At 41.3% G+C, this 18,586-nt stretch overlaps 1 protein-coding gene across 1 annotated transcript in view; it reads left to right on the top strand.

Moving 5' to 3' along the window:
- The first annotated feature begins 6,831 nt into the window (after positions 1-6,831).
- MAOB (monoamine oxidase B) overlaps positions 6,832-18,586 on the top strand; it is a 53,029-nt gene continuing 41,274 nt past the window's right edge. Inside the window, exon 1 of the mRNA XM_036382144.2 lies at positions 6,832-7,012. Coding sequence (XP_036238037.1) covers positions 6,967-7,012 — 46 coding nt within the window. The 5' untranslated portion in view covers positions 6,832-6,966. The remainder of the gene's footprint in view (positions 7,013-18,586) is intronic.

Below are 18,586 nucleotides of genomic sequence, written 5' to 3' on the forward strand. Positions count from 1 at the left end.
CAGGTCACCTTGAGCTCACAGCCTCCTGCTGCTTCTCAGGAGCACAGATCCTATGGTCTGTGCAAAATAAACCCAGTGTAAGTTTCCAGGGAAGCTTTGTGTTGGTTTCTCCCTTTCTCCTAGGGTAGAATTATTAGATACACTTCTGTCAGCTTCACTGGAGAGCTGTATGAGCAGCTCTTTGCTCCTCAAGCACATACCTGGGGTGAGACTGAGTTCAATGGTTCTAATCATCTAAAGTTTATTTAGCCCAGGTCAATTAAGTGCCCTTTGTCAGAGCCAGGAACCTCAGGAGGAAACTTGTCCTGCCTGTCTTGATTAACTACTCTAGTACAGTATAAATCAGTCTCTAGAACTACTTGTCACTCCCATGGCCCAGAGAAGGGATCTTGAGAGCCAGTGCAGATGAGCAGCATAAGATGAAATAAATCACTGTCACCATCATATTTTCTGAAAAATCCCTTCACCAAGATATCTTCTCCTGGGAAGCTGAGAAACTTCAGAGAAAAATGAAAACAATAATTATCTGATTAGCTTCTCCTGTGTTTTGCTGCTTTGGAATGTGGTCTGGACATTGTTTATCAACTGGTCATTGTTTGATTGGTTTCATGTGAATTGTTTTGACTTAATGACCAATCACAGTCCAGCTGTGTCAAGGCTCTGGAGAGCCACAAGTTTTTAATTAGTATCTTGTTAAGCCTTCTGTATCCTTTCTCTATTCTTTAGTACAGATAATATAATATAATATAATATAATATAATATAATATAATATAATATAATATAATATAATATAATATAATATAATATAATATAATATAATAATATAAGCCTTCTAAGAACATGGAGTCAGATTCATCATTTCCTTCCTGCCATGGGGGACCCCAAAAATACCACAAATCTCATCTGTATAACAATAATATCTTTACCTTCTCCTCCTTAAATTTAGATCTTTTCACTAGCAAGCATATTTCCTTATCTATTTTCGGGGCTTTTTGCTGAAGCCATTCCAGTTTATACAGGCCCATCTTGGATTGTGGAAATGTGCAGGGAACAATATCCCCCCATTATTCACAGCAGCATTGCCATGTACACACATTGTAACACCTTATATATGCACAATAACTTCCTTATCAATACATGATAGCCTGGGTCCTGTTGTTCATTACTTTAATTCTTTCCCAAGTTTGCACTGTAGGAGCTTCTGGAATATCCTCCTGTATGTTTTTTTTCCTTCAGGATAACATCAGGTTGGCTACTGGTGATGGGCTATTTCACCACAGCTAAAAGTTAGGGAGTGAGGCAGAAGAAACGTGGGGAGGAAGATAAAGAGAATGAGGAACCAGAGGAATGCAAGCCTAGGAGCTTCTTTTGGCTCCCATAAAGGTGAAATAAACCAGCAATGAGTTGCTAATGAAGGCTGGTCGTGGACAGACTGGAAGGGGGCTTTCTTTCAAGTGACAGATGGCAACAGTGTGCTGCGACTTCCAAAGATGCAAAGCAGCAGGACCATAATGATCAAGAGAAAAATGTCACCGGCCATTATTCACAAGAAAATATTTGGCATGAGGGAGATGCATAACTTGTCTCTTCAGGAACTCTTCAGGTTAGGTAATTGGTGAAGGACATGGTAGATTTTTTTGTTAAAGGGATGAAAGTGTTCCATTTCCTCATGAATTCTGAGGCGTGACGGTGCATTTGCACAGGGCATTGTCTGTTTAGTGGTAGGAGATGGAATTTCACTGTTCTCATCTGCCTTGCATCTTTAGGTTTTGCTCACCTAGCTCAAGAGAAAAAGAACTGAGCTCAAACAGATTCTAAACAAGGGTCAGTAAAAAAATAGGTATTACATAGCAAAGATTACATAGCAAAGTTGAGAACATATTTTCTGGTTACTACTTTAAAAACACTGATTATTTTTGAGCAACACCCTTTGATTAAGTCTGTCCTTAAGTCTGTCTCTGCCTGAAGCAGCAATATGGTACTTTATAAAGTACTTTAATTTTCTAACTCCTTTACATTTACCTAAAACCTTGCTTTCCATTCTGTCCTTATCCTTGCCTGTATAGGTGACCTGTGGGCCCATTCCCCAGGAATTCTGCATGGCAGGAGCTGACATTGCCCATGAACAAATGCAAAGTGTCTTTACAAATTGGCACAAGTCCCCATCACAGATGCCATGGCAGTGCCAAGCACCTCTGCATGCAGGTATTCATGCTAATAGCAATAGTGAACACCACCACAAACCTGAAAATGGATTTCTTTTGGAGGAAAATTTTGCAAAAAAAGAGAAGCAATGGGAAATTGGATCAGCCTGAACTGTAGCTAATTGTCAGAAAGAGATTAGCACAGTGCTAGGATGAGCTTGACATTGGGGAATTAATTTAGATAGTTTTTTTTTATTAAAAATTAATTAGATTTTTAATAAAAAAATTTAATAATTTTTTATTATAAATTAATTAGATAGTTTAAGGGTTTTCCCCTGTTTTTTCTTTGTTGGTTATATTAGTAAGTATGCATATATTTGCATGATTACCATTATTGTTTTTAATCCTTCCATCAGAATGGTGGTAACACAGTCACAGATTTGTAAGAGTGGGCTCATTAGGATAAACAGATGGAAAAGAAGCCAGAGACTATGAAGTAGGATATCTGGAATGCTTTGAGACATCACATCAGTTTTCTTCCACTCCTTCTTGGGGTTTCATTACACAAGCAGTCTTGATGAATGGCTTCTCTGTGAGATCTAATGAGGGCACATGTGACTGACTCCTTGTTGTCTTAGAGCCTACATGGCCTCCCTCCACTGAATGGGAAGGTGCCTCTATACCCTTTGGACCAGGAAGATCCTTAAATCCACACAGACAGATGATGATAATAAGAAAGCTAAAATTATTTTGTTCCAAAACCTTTGCACTCGTATTAAATAATTATGGCATCAGTAGGGACCTAATTTTGGGAGCTGCTCCTGCCTGGGGGTGGGACAGGCCTGGGCTGTCACCTTCCCTTGGGGGTCCCCATGATCCTTGTCCCTATCCCCAGGGAACTTCAGGCCTGGCTGCATTGGGATAGTCAGACCCTTGCTCTGTTCTTGTGCTGTGGCTCTGTGTGTGCTCAGAATGTGAATGTTTACATTCAGTCATTGCTTCTACTAATAGGCCTAATCTTGTGGGTTTTACATTTAATGAGCAGTCCTACTTTGAGTGCAATCTGATTGATAAAATATTCAATTTGTGCTTATTAGCTCTAGGTGAATGTCAGGCTCTGTATGCTGGATTAAAACTCTTGGCTATTAACATTTACCTCTCCAGTTAGCATTCACTGCTAATCATGACACATTTCAGTCATGGCTGATGCCACTGTGGAATGCAGGGACAGAGCAGACAACCTGCTGAGACACCTTGCAGCAGTTTTCCCCTAGAGGAAAGCCTGGCATGCAGCTTATGCTCATTTAATTGTGCAGTATTTCAAAATAACTGATGTGCTTTCACAATTTCTGCACTGATTGCATGAGGGAAATTTGAAGCTGTGTAAAATATATGTTTAGCAAGGTATTTAAATCTGCCTGTCTTCTGCAACATCAGTATCCAGCAAGCACAAAGGCACTAAGCAGGAGAACAGCATGGCTTGGTTGCAGATGAGGGAGGTGTCAAGCCATGTTCATCCCTCCTTTGAGGGATTCTCCACCAGGGATGAAGGGCAAGCACCAGATTCACTGGGGGCCTGAGAGCACCAAGGCTCAGGGAATGCTCAGGTTACATCAGGACAGTGGTGGAAAAGGGTGGGAGGAGGATGAACACCCAGGGATCGCTGACAGGGACCTGGCACAGTGGGAGTTTGCATTCAGACCAGGAATTTAGAAGAATTCCTGGCTTCAATCACACCCCTGCCCCTGAAGCAGGTGCTAATATAGTCTGCAGGTAACAGAGGAATCCATTTGGATGCTTTGACTGAAGATGATGTTAACATCCATTTACTTGCCAGCAGGAAATTTCAGAGATGTGAACCAGCTTGTCCTGAAGAAGACATTTTCCCCCTGAACATATTGAAGAAAAACTGCAACACATAAACAACAAAAAACTGTTTTTTTAAAGTGCACTACTATTTAAGGAGTAAAAACTGAGAGGATGTGTAATTTAAAAAGCTGTACAGTGGTTTTACCAGTCACTGACCAGTGATGAATCATGTGCCTAAATTCTACCTCTTAACACTTTTAAAATGTGGAGATCTTTGGCTTTGACCCCTACTCCATCAACTTTCCACTAAGTCCTCAAAATTTAGTCCCTGGCTGTCAGTACATTTTCTACCAGACACCATAGCTATTATGCCATTTAATTGCCACAGTGTCAGAGAACCTAAGAAAATTTATGACAACAATGTATTTTATCTCAGGCAAGCTCTAGTCTGATGTGAGAAAAGGTAGAGGCTCTCAGCTGCTGTGTTTTCACAGAAAGTTTGCTTTGCTTTTAACATCATGAATTCATTCAAAGGATAATATGCCAAAATCCAGGCACAACATACTTTATCTATTTAATTAGTTAGAACAACATGAGAGAAGTAATGGGACCATAAAAACAAGAAAACAAGAAACTGAATCCTAACAGGGATTAGATGTGAGGGTTCCAGACCAAAAAAAAAAAAAAAAAGAAAGAAAAAGAAAAAAATATCTTTATGCCATCAGAGGCTTTACTAGAGTTAGGTACACCATTCTGCTCACACCTGTTGAAAACAGATACTTTTGGACTGGGATCTGTGTATAAAATTGTTATTAGGATCAGCAAAGGTGTATCCAATATTTGAGGATCCTGAAGTACTTGACAAGCATCACAACATTGCAAAGAGAAAAGCAAAGAGGGGAAAGCAGAACCTGTTTAAATGTACCATGGTGTGCTAGTTTTTGTGCTGGCTGGAGTTACCATCACACTTCAGAAGCAGAAGCTACTGAGATGAAAAAAAAAGGACCTTTGAACCAGACTGATTGCAGGAGAGAGGAGGGAAAAAACACCAACCTGGCTTTGGGAGAGGTTTGGCCTGCTCTAGACAGTACTGGATTTATTCACTAGCAGGATTATGTAATGTGTCCATGAGCATACAGAAACAGACTTAATGACACAGATGTTTGCTCTGTTGTGTCTTAACAGGAGCCCTTGGAGGGCTTTGTGCCTTCATAGGTCCTCTGCCACAGTACCCTCAAATGCAGGCAACACAGCCTTCTGTTTCAAACACACCTATGAAAAAATAAATAAAAAAAAAGATATTGATTCTTAGAGCCACAAGAGACAAAAATAGGAACCAGAAGAATCCCAGGAAGAAGTGATATATGTTGGGAACATTAAGAGGTTGTGGCACCTGGCATTAAATACATAAATATAACCATAGCTACCCTTGACAAGAGTCCATAAAATTACCAATTTCTGCTTTTGGAATAGCCTTCCCCAGTTTTGAGTGTTTCATATGGGATTTGAAATGTCTCTGCAACCATTATTTCTGATAATTTGATGATTGTGTCTCTCTCAGGATAAAGAAGTTTTGGAATTTGATTTAATCAGACAGATTCTTTCAATCAGAGTAAAAATATGTATTTCTAACTTTATTCTATTTCCTGTCCCTTTAATTTTCTTCCCTCCCATTTTGCCTAAAATTGTAGGACTGTACCCTTTTTAGTCAATATTTGTGACTTCCATCACATTCCCTGTCTCTGGACCCCATAAACTCTCACCTGAGGTATTATGGAAGAGGGACAGGGAGCCCTCTCCAGACTCTCATGGGCTGCTTTCTGCAATGTACAGCTCTGGGACATGCAGAATGACAGAAACTGAAGTGTCTGGCTCAGAGGATGTCCTGGAGCTGGGAACCTTCTGCCTGGAGTCTGCTGGGTGTGTGTCGCTATAGGACATGAAATAAAACTATGAGGACACCCAACTCTCTGAGGTAAAAGGAGGGAAGTTTAATTTCTGACTCTAACATTTATAGATTTCCAAAAGTGACAGTGGATTGGAGGATGACAGTGCTACTTCTCCAATGACACTGGACAAACCAACAGTCTATCAAAAGTTTCTCCTCCATAAAAGAATGCAAACTAATAAGTTATTTACATAAAGTGCATGAGAAAGGTCGTTACAAGAATGTAAACGATCAAGATTCAAGAAGATACAAGAATGTCATCAGAAGGCTTAGAAAAACTTGAAGAAACAGGGCAACAGGTGTGGGAGATCAGGTATGACTGAAATAACTGCTGGATGGGATCCCTACAGATACATCAGACCAAACTTATTTCCATGCTTTGAGCATCCCCAAACTCAGTTCTCCTGGTGCCACCCTCAGTAAAACAGAAACCTGAGCAGTGGAAGGCCCTGCTGGGTGTGTAGGGGACCAGCCTAAAGCATCCCAGCGGGTTTGACGACGCTGTTGCTTCTGGATGAGCCCTGTGGGTCTGTGATCCTCTTGGGGGTCACCCTCAGCTCTGTGTTCTGAGGCCGGTCTGCAGGAGCACTATACATCTCAGAGTCCCCACCTCGGCAGCCACAGCCACTCCAGGGTGGCTGCAGAAGCGAATTCCAACAGAACCAAGCAGAGAGCCCGCACTGCTGCGCCTTGGGAGCCGCGCTGCTCCACCAGAGCCGAATTCCCTGCCCAGCCCGTGCAGGGAGACCGGAGAGACCTCCCCGGCAGGGCTGTCCCTGGCTGTGGGTCAGTGCCGGCACCAGGAGCACCAGCAGCAGCATCACCAGCAGCAGCACCAGGAGCACCACCAGCACCGGCACCACCAGCATCACCAGCACCACCAGCAGCACCAGCAGCACCAGGAGCACCACCAGCAGCACCAGCAGCACCAGCAGCAGCAGCATCCCCGGTCAGCAGCCCCGCACCGCCCGGGCCGGGTCCCGCAGCGGGGGCGGCGCCAGCGCGGGGCGGGACCGGCACAGCCCGGCCGGAGCCGCCGCGGGAGCAGCGAGCCCCGGAGCGCCATGGCCGAGAGATGCGACGTGGTCGTGGTCGGGGGCGGCATCTCAGGTGGGTGCGGGGGCGGCGGGGATGGCGGGGAGGGCACGGGGCAGAGCAGAGCGGCGGGGGATGCGCGACCCCAGCCCGGCCCGAGCGCATCCCCGCCGGCTCGGTACAAGCGGCTGGGCACAACCCCATCGGTCGGTGCCGTATGGTGCAGGCAGTGTTTTGTTATTATAAGCTATTAATAATGTCAATTGTAGTGTTATTTTTCTCATGTTTTTATTTAATTTTATTTATTTTTATCGTATTTTTATTTTGTATTTTACTTTATCTTTGGTTTTATTATTATTCATTTTTATTCATTATTATTATTTTATTTGATTCATCATTATTATCTTTATTCTTATTTATTTTATTATTAATTTTTCTATTATTATTTATTACCACCATTATTTATTTATGATATTTATAATATATAATTTATTATTTATTATATTGTATTTTTAGAATAAAATACTTTTTATTATAAATTTTTATTATAGTTTATATCAATTTTTATGGATATAAACTATAATTGATATAAACGATAAATTTTTTATAGTTTATATCGATTTTTATTATAGTTTATGTCCATTACTGGTCATTTTTACTACTATTGTTCATTTTAATAAATTTTTTTAAAATTCAATTTTATTTTATAGATTTATGTTTTATTTTTCTGGTTCTTCCACTGTCCAGTCCTGGCATCCCCTGAACCTGTGCAATTTTTTCCAGTTACCCTGGATCTTTTGGACAAGCCAGGCTGGAAGCACTCAGCATCCTCTGCACCCCATCCAGGGGTGTTAGGTAGAGGCCCTCAGTCACATGTGATTAATTTGAATCCTTGGGTGCCTTTTGTTCAGCACAGGTGGAGGCACAAAGGAAAAATGCCTGAAATCAGCTGGGTGGGTAGGAAGTTTCTAGTTATCCTTTCAGCACAGGTATGGGTTTGAGAGCATGAGCAGCCTGGCAGAATGGACAGACAGCACTGGGGCCCTGGAACCTTCTTGCACTTGAGTGACAATCAGTTTTTAACCCAGTGTGGGCTAGAAAACCTCTGTGCCTGCCCACAGTGAATCTCTCCCCTGAGCACTTTGTTCTGAGATCCATGTGCCAAATAAATTGTGCATGGGCAGTAGATTTTTTTTCCCCTATGCCTTTGGCATATCAACAGTTGCTGTTTGGCCCCTTAGCATAGGGAGGTCTGGAGTGATAGCTCCTGTCCCATTGGTGATCTCCTCAGAGCACGAGGAGTGTGCACACATCACAGATCCAGCAGTATCTCCTGCCAAACCACAAACAATTACTTGAGATCTGTTACTAAATGTGATTTTGTCCATCTGTTTTTCATATGGCTTTTAATTTCCACTATTTCCTTATTGTAATTCTAGGTGTCTGTTTAACCATCATGTTAAGGTGTGTAGCATGCAATTTGAATGATATACAAAACACAGATAAAAAATCATAGGCATTATTTCCTAAGGATGATTCTCTGATAACAAACTGCTGAATAATGTTTGACTGTTTCAAGTATGTTTATACAAACAGCAAAAATTAACCAGTGCTTTTCTATAAAGCACAGTGGATTCTGAACACAGTGCTGTGGCTAATTTTTAACTTACACCGTGTGTCACAGTGAAACTCAATTAAAGTAATTAGCTCGTGGTAAATGTCTGTTCATGCCTTGTAAACAAAAACATTTCCAGTGGCATGGTTTTGTACAGCAGTAGTGCTGCATTCCCTCTGTTGAATGAGTTGGAGTGAAAGAGTCAGTCTAACAGCTTTTAAACTGCCCTTGTTATCCGTGGTTGCCATGGGAATATTTTCATGGCAAGCCTGCACAGCCCACTCAGGTTTTTCTGGAAGAGCATCAGGACAGAGGAGCAGTGCTGAGCTCTGGTCAATCGTGTACCTCGCTCTTTGCCACCTGCAGCAAGTGGCAGGGGGAACAGTTTTCTATTTACTTCTCTTTACACTAAATACCCACCAAAATGCTCCTGCTTTGTGCTGTAGCAACTTTTCTCCTCTCTTCCCACAAAGACTGGAAAAATATACAGGCACAAAAATTGTATTGACTAAGTACCCCTCTTCAGTCCCTTTCCTATAGCTGTTGTGTGCAGCCCCTGCTCACTTCTGATTCACACTGGTCTGTACATCATTGAACTTGCAGCCAGGTGATGGAACTGTGGTTTTAGATCTCCTTACCCTGATTTAGAACCCCTGCTAACATGCACAGCTGCTGCAGAGATCTCTGCTCCTGTCCACCAGAGAGTGAAGTGTTTGATTTTTAGAATGAGGCAGCCCCTTGGAGAGCAGGGTTGTTGCTGCTCCGCAATTCCCGTGTGTTCCTTCAGAAAGTCTCTGGATCTGAGCTGCCTGAGGCTCTTCTGGCCCAGGCTCTGTGGCTGCTGCCTGTGAAAACAAACAGCAGAAGGCTTTTGTCACACTGAGGTGTGCTCCAGCCCCAGCAAAGCAGGGGATTGCAGAGCAAACAAAGACTTGCTGTGCCAGCAGGAGGATGCACACACACAAATAAGTGTCAGAGCTGCCCCTTGGCCATCTCCTTTCTCTTTATTTCTGCAGGTAAAGCAAGCTGTGCATTTGCAGGCTCAGTCCCTCCTTGGCAGCAGCTCTGCATGTCTTTTTATCCAGATGTAATTAGTAGGGTTTAAAGACTGAAAACTTGATAATGAAATAACAGTGCAGAGGCCTTCACAACCCTGTGGGTCTCTGTTCTTTTATCTGAAGATGCCACTTCCTTTGCTGAATAATTTTTAGCAGTTTTTATTGTAGGTTTGATAAAAGGGAACAATAAAACTAAGGAGCAGTTTAAATTTTATGTAATGAAAATCTACTCAAAATTAGTCTTCATTTCTTTCAAGTCAAAGTAATGGTCTGTGGCTTTTCTGAAGATGTCAGGTAATCTCAATAATATTGAGGATAATGAAGACCTTGGAGGAGCAGGAGGATTTACTAGGGTAGATTCTCTTTTATGGGTAAAACTTCAGCAAAAGCTTTTGAAATTTTTTTGCAACTGGTGCAGATTAAAAAGAAATATTGTAAAAGAAAATTTCCCAGAATCAAAAGGCATATATGAAAATGCTTAGCCACACATTGCATGCAGTATGCCTGGTACTAAAGAATATTTAGATCAGAAGCATAACAGACCCTCCTAGAGCTGGAATGTGCATTGTGACAGATTCTTCTCTTTGCTTGGAGTCTTCTCTTTTACTTTGAAGGGCTCCTCAAGCACGAGAGTCAAAACAACTATGAGAAAACTATAAAGTGACATCATCAAACTTGTTTGTCTTCTAAATTGAGACACCAATGACTTCAAATAAAATCTTGAAATCTGCTCAGAGGTTTTGTTTACAGATTTTCTCCTTTTGTTTTCAAAAGTGTCTTCTTGTCCCTGCTTTTGTCTTGGGAACTGCTTTCCTGGTTTTGTTTTCAAGTAAATGATCAGATTTTATTCTAATCTTATGCCAGTCCTACTTAAGAAAATGCTTCTCTTAAATCTCTAGTGCACAGATTTTACAATCAAAGTGAGGTTAATTGATTTTTTTTTTTCCTTAAAGGTGAAGTCTTTTGTTAATTATAGTGTTATTTGAAGTAATGCTTGGTGTTTTGCTGTTCACAAGCAACCTGCCATGTTCCTGTAAGCTTAGAACCAAAACATAATATAAGATAAAGGAATTCTATTGTTATGTTGGGTTTTAAAAATATTTCCATACCTATTCTTGCATTACATTGGTGCCACTGTGTTCTCTACTCTTCTTAAGCCTCACTTTCAATTTGTGTGACAATTTAATGTGCTGTACAATTACAGTAGCTCTCACTGCACCTGTGAACCACTGTCAAGTTACTTTAAAAATAAAAACATCCCAAAACATCCCAAAACAGATCAGGTGTTTTGAGGGCTATTATCTGATGGTATTCTATCTATTTAAAAACAGACTGATGCAGAGGGCAAAATTGTGTTTTAAAACAAATCTGGGATAAGTTGTAAGAAAACTATAGATGAAATACATAATATTCAGTAGATACTGAATAGACACTGAGTAGATTGAGTTGTTTCTTTTTGCCCTCTGGTAGTAAATGTCAATGTCTCAATGCTCCTCCTCTGAAAAGATGGTTTACCAAACAAGACAATGTTTTTGGAGAACATTACTAGTCTGGGAGTCCTATGCTAGATGTCCATTTGGAGAAGAAAAAACCCCACAAAACCAAACTGAGGGCATGGATGAAACAGCTTTTCATGATGAACCAGGTTGGATTGGTCAGTGGGAGGACTCTGACCCTCTCCAGGGAATGTCACCTCTCTGGGATGCACTTGTGGCAAAGGGAATCCAGGATATTTTCCTGTCAGTTGGCATGATGAGGTTCTTGGTTCCCATTTTCAGTCACCTGTCTCTGTATCTGACAGCAGGAATTTATTCCTTTTGTACTCAACCTCTCATGGCTACAGCAGAAGGAGCCAGTTAGGGGGAATCTGCATTTGACTTCTGGACATTTCACAGAAAAAAACTTGGAAATGCACAGTAAACAGAACAGAAAGCACCTGCATAATGTTGTGAAATGGTTTAGTAGCCTAGGCAGCAGGGACAGCTCTTGTAATTCACTGTCTGAGACCTCCTAATTGGTCTGAGAGTTGATTTGATAAGAAGCTTTCCAGCCTACCTGCAGGAGCCATCTCATCTCACAGGGCTCAGGGTGATGCTTCATTAAGGAAAGGTTTTTCATTAGCTTATTTAACCATTATGAAAGGGTTTTGTTAAGGAAACTTCATTCAGTATGTTCAGCAAAATGTGAGAACTGCCATGGAAGGAGAAAAAAGGTAAGTTAGGATGGCAAAACTTTGGGAAAGGAATTGCTGTTATTATAAGAAATATGTTAAGATATTAAGGGAAATAAGTGGTATTATAAGAAATATGTTAAGCTATTAAGGGAAATAACTTGGTAGGGAACCAAAGTTTATGTGCAGCAGTGGGTGTTCAGGTTACAAACTGGAGAGTCTACAGGATTTTCTTATCTATGCTGCTGAATTGCCTTTTTTGGTTTTTTTTTTGACTAACAAGATTTTCAGGAGAGCCTGAAAGCTCTTTGTAAGGAAGTTCTGTGCATTATTTGCTTAGACAACCACCTGCAGGGGTACTTTTAGTTGGTGAGATGTGAGAGATTGGTCTAGCACTTGACTAGAACCTAATCACACTGGAGGTGGTGAGTGGTGTTAGTCTGCACTAGGGAGTTGGTTCAGATCAAGTGTGTGATGTTCTTTCTGCACTATTTTTTCACATAGACATTTCCAGCTGGTTGTCTTGGGAATCTTAGTTTCCCTGGTCAAAGATAGTGACATGGAAAGAGTGAGTATTTCAATTTGTGCACTTCTTCCTTCCATGAAGACACAGTTAAAAATTATTCACTTGGTCATCTTTGGACCAGAGATGTGCACCTGCATCCTCTACATCCATCCTCTTTGCTTTCTCCTTGCCTACTTCTCTTTCTTTCATTTTCTTGCAGCATCAAGAGGTTGCCAAAAGATCACATTCTGCATATTTATGAATCACGATTTGCTCGTTTTACTCCTTGGCACCATCAGGTCAGGAGTTATTTTAGAGAGATGCAATTCATTGTGCTTCCCCTGCTGTAAGGAGTGATCAGTGTCAGTCTCCAGCAAGCAGCACCATGTCAGACACCACAGTGGCACAGCTCTGGGTTAAACACTGGTGCCTGTGGTCCCAGTGGCTGTGAGGAGCAGCCCTCTGCTCTGGTTCCGTCCTGGAGTTCTCAGGCTGTCTATGATGATCTCAGGAGTGTGTTGACAAGGATGCTGTAGACTGCTGGAGGTGCTCTTAGTGGTGTTTGTATGTAGTATTATCCAAAGCTGGAGAGATGTGCCAAAAAGCTGTTTATTCATGTTTGCACTGCCTAAGGAGGCAGCTTGAGCAGTGTGGGCTTACACAGCCCTGACAGTCCCAGAGGTAAACTTCCAGTGCTGCTTGTATTATTGTAAACCAGCAGAGAGTTTGCTCAGTATTTATATATCTTACACAGCAGCTAATGTCAATGAATTAGGCCTTGCACATAATTTAATCAATTCAGAAGGCTTTTCTTCTTCAGAAGTTATTATTCTGTATGTAAACAATCTGGGGGATTTTGGCACATTTCCCACTGCCACGGTTTCCTTCTCCGTAACACAACTGACAACTGTAATTAAATAGTTATGTTATTTCATGACAAAAGCCATGTTGTCTCTCTGCCCTTTCCCAAAAGAGGAGTGTTTGCCTTTGTGTTCTGTCTGTTCTGCAGCAGTTATTTCACAGGGTGCACTGATACAGCACTGAAGTTTATCATGCTTATAAAAGTTTACTGAGCAGGGTCCTAGATTATTGAAGACCTTCCTTTGGATTTCCTTTGCTGACAGTGTGTCTTGATGCCCTTACAAACCATTTAGGGATGATTCTAAAATCAGTCATCATTCCTGAGGAATTGTAGTCATAGGAGAGTTTGGGCTATTCTCTAAAGGCCATTCTTCCAATGACCATTCTTCCAAGACCTTCTGTTCCAATGAGTAGGGACAGGTTGCTCAGAGCCCTGTCCAACCTGGCCTTGAATGTTTCCACCACTTCTCCTGTCCAACCTGTTCCAGCTTTTTACCATCCTCATTGTAAGAAATTACTTTCTTTACATCTAATCTGAATCTACTCTCTTTCAGTCTAAAATCATTATCCCTTGTCTTATTGTGACAGGCCCTACTAAGAATTTCATCCTCATCTTTCTGGTAAACCTCTTTAGGCACTGGGAGCTGTTATATGGTCTTCCCAGAGCCCTCTCTTCTCCAGGCTGGACAGCCCAAGTTCTTTCAGCCTTTCCTCATAGAAAAGGTGTCCATCCCTTGGACCATCTTCATGGGCGTCCTCTGCACCTGCTGCAATAGGTCCTTGTCTTTTTTGTGGTGAGGACTCCAGGGCTTCAGCCAGGCTTTGGTTTCTTGAGCACATTCCATTCATCTCATTAAAGTTTCAATCATTTAATTTTTATATCGCCATTTTTGAGCTTAACATGATTTTCCTTCTGGGCTGATAACCTATTTCATCCTTGTAAACTTATGTCAGGTGTTATTATCATTGCTGCTTTGAAGGATGGTCAAAATGTGGTCATTCATCTAGTCCACTGGTTTTTTTTTCCCCTTGTGGACTGATTCGTGTCTAAGGTTTATAATTTTGTAATGCTGCATTGTTCTTGTTTAACATTTTTTTGCTGTTTTCAGGGGTCAGCGATAGGTCTGCACTATAGGCCATTGGTATTTAAACCACGAATGACTAGCATTCTTCTAAATAACCCACCCATGCTCTTGCATTTTTGCACAACTTCTCTGTCCTGTCAGTTTTCTGTTCAAACAGCTTGCTTTAAAGAAAAACCAGTATAAAGTCACTCAGAAAACTGCATTTTCTCCATAAACCATTATTAGATTTGGGGTGGAAGGGAAGAGAAATAAGAATGGCCATCAGGGTCTCATTTGGGGAGACCCTGAATTCTGGATAAGTTAGTAATAAAAGAGGTGCTGAAAAGTCAGAGGTGCCTGTCAAGTCAGAGAGGAGTTGCATTGACCTAATCAAGAAATAGGGATAATATTATTTATGGGAAGAGTAGGTTTCTGTTCCTGTGCCACCCACAGCCCCACAGGACTCAACTGTGTGACTTTTGTGGGCTCTTAACAGCATCAGGAGCAGCAGCAGCAGTGGATGGAGAGCAAGGAACTGCCCAAGGAAATGATGGGTGTTGGGATTTTTGTAGGGGGTCTGTGTGTGATTGTGTAGCAGAAAGGAGAGCAAGGGATAGGATGGGGGAAAGCAAAGTGAAACCAGCCCTAGAAGAATGGGTGGCCTAGTCTGGAGAGTCTGAGATCTTGTGAGTTACTGGCACATCTGGCACAATACATCACAGATGCATTAATTTTTGCCACTGAAGAGTTTGGCTGTGGCTCATTAGGGGCTTGGGCATCTTGCAAATATTAAGTTATGGTGGTGACCTGGCTTCTGTTGGCACTTCATTTTTCAGGTGTTTACAAAGTTCCCTGAAGTTTTGATTCATTTTAAGGCTGCTCATCTTACAGATATTACTTTGAACTATTCAACTTTTTCATGCTTTTCAGTTTCCACCCAGCTGGAAGTGAGGAGGGTGGGAGGAAAGATGCCCCTGTAGCCTCCTGCCTCCCAGGCAGCTGCTCCTTATCTTGATGGTATAATTCATATATAAAACATTGAATTGAGTCTGTTCAGTTGACTGCACACAGCAACAGCTGATCAAACAGCAGGTTCATGCTGTGCACCATGATTACCTGGATTACTAGGATAGCTTGAGTATAAACTGGGCTCATTTTTGCTTGAGTGATAAATCTGTGTTTGAATGTATGAAATATTGGAGCAAGACACCTCTTTTGTTCCAATATGAATTAATTTTTTATGAGGTAGCTTGGCCAGAGGCTGAATCAGTGTTATGCTAAATAACAAGCACAAATGAGGGAAGGAAAAGGGTGTAAATGCATTTTTTCCACTTTAGATATTTGTCTTTTATGTTTCCTTCACCATTTTTGCCCCTACACATTCTATCAGAATGGTACCATTCTAGTGGCAGCATTTTTTCTTTCACAGCAGTGATGTTTTTATGAACTGTTTGGCTCAAACTTCCTCCTGCTTGCACTTAGACATGGATGGATGGATGGATGGATGGATGGATGGATGGATGGATGGATGGATGGATGGATGGATGGATGGATGGATGGATGGAAGGAAGTCACAAGTCATCTTATTTAGTGCCTCTCTTTTGGGCTTCTCTAGATGACATGTACATTCTCAGCCTTTTGTATCTCACCTGGAGAATGGTTTGGCCTTTCAGCAGGGTTCATCCTAATTTTTTGGTTTTTCAAATAAATAAAATGTTCACAAATCCTTGTAGGCTTTACAATTTAGCCTCTGTGTGTGTGTGCACACCTTTTGTGTGTGTGCACCCCTTTATATTGTGGGCTGTGATGATGGTAGGAATTTCCAAAGAGTCTCTGGGGCATGGCTGTTTGGAAGTGACATTAAGAGGTGCTCCATTTAAATCTGTAATTATTATGTGCTATTTGTGTGAAAACCATTAGCTGAAGATCAATTAAAATGTGAAACAAAATGAGCAGCCATGGAATGAGGACATGATGGGTCTGCTGGGCTTTGCTGTTGCCCAGCCTGGCCTAGGTGAACACCTGTGAGTCATTAGATACTGAGAAATCTGGGAAATTACAAGTCAATCTTTAATGTCAAGATATGAGAATGATAGTCTGTTTATTTTTTAAGTTCACTTCTTCCAGTTGATTTTGTTGTTTTGAGCATTTACTTTTCTCAGAGGACTAAAAAAAAGAATTCTTTGCTAGAGAACAAGCAAGACTTGGCAAAACAGATAAGCATTTCTCTTCTGAGGCAACTGTTGCATAATTTTACAAAATTTTCCAGATGCAGCTTAGTCTTTTTTTTCCCCACATTGCTGTGTATGGAAGGCAAAACTATTCTTCAGAGTAAATCTGACTGGCATTTTATTTGCTTGTAGATCTCTTCATAATAGTAATGCCTGGAAGGATGCCTTTAGGAAACTGCCTGTGTAGACCCTCAGCCAGTCCACTGTGCTCAGCTTTATTTGATCCAGTGCTGTGATCTGTTTGCTGTAGTACTTTCAGTTCTCTCTTTTTTTCCCCCCTCTATTGTGTCTGTTGTGTTTTGAGGCAGCCCAGATGGTAAACTAGCAGAAAGGGATGATCTAAGCTAAAGGAGGCCCTGGGACTGAGGGTGTGTGATAATATCAGAGTATAAATGATAATTATATTATTAATATTATTATTAATATGAACTTTTCCAGTATATCCTGGAGCCATAGCAAAGGACATGCAGAAGGTTTTTGGGTTTGGTTTTTTTACCTGACTGAAGCTTAGGAGAAGAATTCTGACATGCTTTAAAGTGTGAGGTGGCCATGGCTGTCCATGACAAGTCCATTAAAAGAAGAGAACACAGTAAATGATTGATACCAGAAACACTCAACCTTTGAAAATCTGGAGTGCCCAGTTTTGTCAATATGAAGTTTCAGGGGGAACTTCAGATGTAAAAGTGAAGTGGAAATGAGGGAAGCCTTGGGCAGAACAGCTGTCTTCAGTACATAAGGCTGGGTAGCACTGAAAAGGTACCACATGTGTTGTGTTTCCACCCAAATGTCACAAATTGTCTTCATCCCATGCTTGGCAGGGCTTGAGCTTAACACCCCTCAGCTTTGGTCATCTCACTCATATCTGCCCAGGCTTTGTATCACTTAACCAGCTGCAAAGCTTGGGACAAGCATAGGCTGGATGTTTGCAATTCTGGTTTTAAGAACTTAATAAATGCTTAATAAATTCTGCTCCCTGCACCGTGAATGGATCATCCATGAGCTCTTACAGGGAGAAGAGATCACAGAAAGCTGGGACTAGAGTTTATGCTCCCATGAAGTCCCATTAACTCATGGGGATGCTCTTATTGACCTCGGTTACAAAATTACAGAATTAGAGTTCAGAGAGAAAAACTCATTGCTTGTCTAGACAATGAAATGCCAACAGAAATAAATTATATTTGCTCATAGAGTGCTGTATCTTAGCCAGAAATGTTAGGTCTTTTGTACAAATATTTTAAGTAAATGTACATTTTAAGCAGATAGGTTGATAATGTCTCTTTTTGCTCCTTGGGGTTTCTGAAACTGTAATTTTGTTGTTTTCCCTAGCTCTGTAATGTTCTAGGTAAGTGATATTCATTTTAATGGCATTAATTGCAGCATGATGATACAGTTTAGGAAAACAGAAGATCTCTCCCCATGGCCAAAATACTTGGGTCAAAAAAGAGTTGCTTTTCTGGTCTTTTTTGTATTCTTTTGAAGGTAAGGCATGACTGAGAGTGACAACTTACATTGGCCCAGCTCTACCATGGTTGTAGGTTCTGAACTATAATTTTTGAATTTTCTTTGGTATGATTGAATCAGATATCTAAATTACTATTGTTGAGATGGCCCAAATTAGAGAAGTTAAAAGGTTGCCTTCACACTGAAGGCACAGAATTCTTCACAAGAGCAAAATTCCTCAACCTTTCCGTAATGTGAGGAACCTTACAAAACAATCCTGTACCACCTTAACTCACCCAGACCCTGGGTTTTTGCTTTTTTGTTGCTGTTGTTGTCTTGATTTTTGTTTTATTTACAATCCATATCTCTAATGCCTTGCAGGCATTATTGTCTCAAGCCATTATTTCAATTAAAACCTTTTGTCTGGCTGATGATGGGTGACAGAGCTAAAGGTGACCAGTGCCAGGTTCGATCTCTCAGAGGTGGAACAGTAATCAGATTGTGCCCATTAGAGCACAGACAAGACCAAGGCAGTTCCTATTAAATTGCAGTTTCTAGCACAGCAATGCAATGAAGGAGCTGTGGAGCACCAAGGAGAAATCCCACTGGTGCAAAATGTCTGCTTGGCTGTGGGTGAGGTCTTCTCCCTGCTCCTGCCCTCTGTCCCTCCAGGAACACAGGGACATGGAAACTGTCACTAATGCT

This window comes from Molothrus ater, chromosome 2 (assembly GCF_012460135.2).
Source record: "Molothrus ater isolate BHLD 08-10-18 breed brown headed cowbird chromosome 2, BPBGC_Mater_1.1, whole genome shotgun sequence".
NCBI classification, from domain to species: Eukaryota; Metazoa; Chordata; class Aves; order Passeriformes; family Icteridae; genus Molothrus; species Molothrus ater.